Source organism: Engraulis encrasicolus, chromosome 20 (assembly GCF_034702125.1).
Source record: "Engraulis encrasicolus isolate BLACKSEA-1 chromosome 20, IST_EnEncr_1.0, whole genome shotgun sequence".
Classification (NCBI taxonomy): domain Eukaryota; kingdom Metazoa; phylum Chordata; class Actinopteri; order Clupeiformes; family Engraulidae; genus Engraulis; species Engraulis encrasicolus.
The window spans coordinates 14,277,753-14,280,252 of NC_085876.1; the positions used below are offsets into that span (position 1 = coordinate 14,277,753).

Below are 2,500 nucleotides of genomic sequence, written 5' to 3' on the forward strand. Positions count from 1 at the left end.
GCCGTTCCGCTTCCTATTCGCCCCATTATACAAAATTGGTCTGCAGTTCAATGGACTGGCTGGTCAAGCAGTGGACACTGGGGTTCCTCCATTGGGCTGGGGCTAATAACCCGCAATAAGTCCTCACTAGCAGCTGAAACCTGAACATATTACTGTCATCTCTGACACGGGGATATGGATTAAAATTAAAACCACAGTAACCTGGGAGTTATATCTTTCTAGTTTCTTACTGCTTTGGCATTTGTGAGTCAGTCTTCGCTAGCTCGTGCATAGCATTCTGTGTAGTTAACATGACCAACGATGACACAAAATGTGTGTGTGTTTTTTTTATGTTAGTTTAAAAAATCAAACCAAGTGCTGTTAGGAAGGTTAATTTATCCTGCCTTTACGAAAATCGAAATGAAAGCTGGTTACTTTTTCTATTTAGAGCAACGACCCCTTCTATTGCGGAGCTCCATAGGACCCCATTCATTCTGACGGCTCTGCACTGCTTGAACATCGCCGCCTTGTGGACAGTACCAAACGGAAGAAGCTACCACCTTAATCTCTACCCTAACATAGACCATCTCTGGTATTAGTGATAAAACCAGGTAATTTGAAATATGTGGAACTGAAACTGCATAATTTTCAAACCACAAACTGACAAAGTGCACATGCTCCCTGCAAGGTAAAAGCAGCACTGCTTCATAACGATCGTGCCCAATGTCATGATGGGGCCACAAGCACAAGACAGCAGATTTGATATAGAAGTGGACCCCAAGTCTGTATATGGTGCAGTCAGGACTTGTTAAATGGAAATTGCCAACTATTACGGTACTACTGTTTGTACTAACCTACAGGGCCTACATTTTTGTGGGTCCCTGCCCATGGAACGAAGCAGCAGACAAGATAGCGAAGGAGGCCACCACAAATGAAGAAGTCGAACTTGTCATTCCTCTCAGCCGTTCAGAAATTAAACTTTTAATCACAAGCATTGTAAGTAAAACTAGATTGCATTCTCGCAGAAAATGCTGGAATCGGGCTTAACTTTTGGGCCAGAGCTGAGCAATTAATATTTAATATTGCTTAGGTTTAAACAAAAACTATTGCTCACTACTCCCAATCAGAAGTTATGGGCCAAACAAAAAATCGGCCATCTTGAAGTCAGCCATCTTGAAAGTGGCCTCCAAAATCTAATCAGTTCATATACCTAACCTGCAATAATACACCGAATCTGGGACAAATCCATCCATGCGGTCAGCCGGTCTTGATCAAACACTGACAGACTATACAGTAGACACAATGTAAAATAAGTTTATTTTTAAAAAAGGTTACAAAATACTACAAAGGAGATGTGACAGACACATATAATTTCTTACTTGAATTGGGGGTGCTGAAGTGGGGGGTTGGGTGGGGTGGGTAGTTGCAGAGGCCTACATGCTCACTGAAAATACAAATCAATTTAACAGGTATTTCTTTTATTTCCGATATGTTGCTTATTTGAAAAGACAGTGGTGTGTTCATATATGTATTTGTTTCTTTTTTTCTGTTCTGTGCTGCATGTTGTTTATATGAGCTGTGTTTTAAAGAGTCCATTCATTCTCTTCATCTTTCTTCCCCATGATCTCCTTGATCCAAGGCAGGAAAGCAGAGATACGGGTAGAGACCTGAGAAAATGCAGACAGGAGATTAGTGTGTGTGTGTGTGTGTGTGTGTGTGTGTGTGTGTGTGTGTGTGTGTGTGTGTGTGTGTGTGTGTGTGTGTGTGTGCGCGCGTTGTAGCGTTGACCCTAAAAGAACTGCGCAATGCAAACAACTTCTCTTCAATCCATTCTGGACGTGTTACAGTGGACTAGTTTTCTCTAACAAATTATCAGTGTGATACATTGGGGTATGTCATCAATCATTCACCCAATACACCTGATCTGACATTAGTCAGTGAACAGGATAAATCCATTATTCTGGTAGAAATTGGTTGTTGTTTTGACAGCTACATGGAAACGTGCTTTTCCTCCAAAATATTGAAATACCAACCATTGTGTAATGCATTAACCCTTTAGCTACCAGAATTTTTTTTGAATAGGCCGGAATTCTACCAAGAATTCTAAGAAAAAATCTACATTTTGGTCATATTTTAAATAATGACAAATACTTTGAAAAGTAATCACAAGTGTCAATTACAAGTAACGTTGATATTAAAGATGGCCTCTCAGTGTCATTTGATTAATATTGCTGTGTTCCCCATTGTTATTGAATGTGTTACGCGTTGGTCCTGTTTTAAAAAACGTTCTGGTTGCTTTGTTTCAAGCCGTTTTTGCAAGCCAGCAATGTGGCTTGTGGAGAAACAAGAGGGTGTTCCGTGTTTCTCGTGGAAATGCGTCTCTGATTGGCTCACTCTTCCTGCTCTCGTGGAAATGCGTCTCTGATTGGCTCAGTCCTCCTGTTCTTGGATAGAATGTAATGGGAAACAGAATGGCCACTTCTCCGGGTGGTACTGCACGATAGGGGCGCCAACGGAGGCG

The 2,500-nt window shown here is 41.3% G+C and overlaps 1 protein-coding gene across 1 annotated transcript in view; it reads right to left on the reverse strand.

Annotated features, from left to right (window-relative positions):
* Positions 1 to 1,455: 1,455 nt before the first annotated feature.
* The window catches only part of LOC134435735 (granzyme B-like), a 5,358-nt gene continuing 4,313 nt past the window's right edge, over positions 1,456 to 2,500 (reverse strand). The window contains exon 6 of the mRNA XM_063184781.1: positions 1,456 to 1,646. Coding sequence (XP_063040851.1) covers positions 1,563 to 1,646 — 84 coding nt within the window. The 3' untranslated portion in view covers positions 1,456 to 1,562. The remainder of the gene's footprint in view (positions 1,647 to 2,500) is intronic.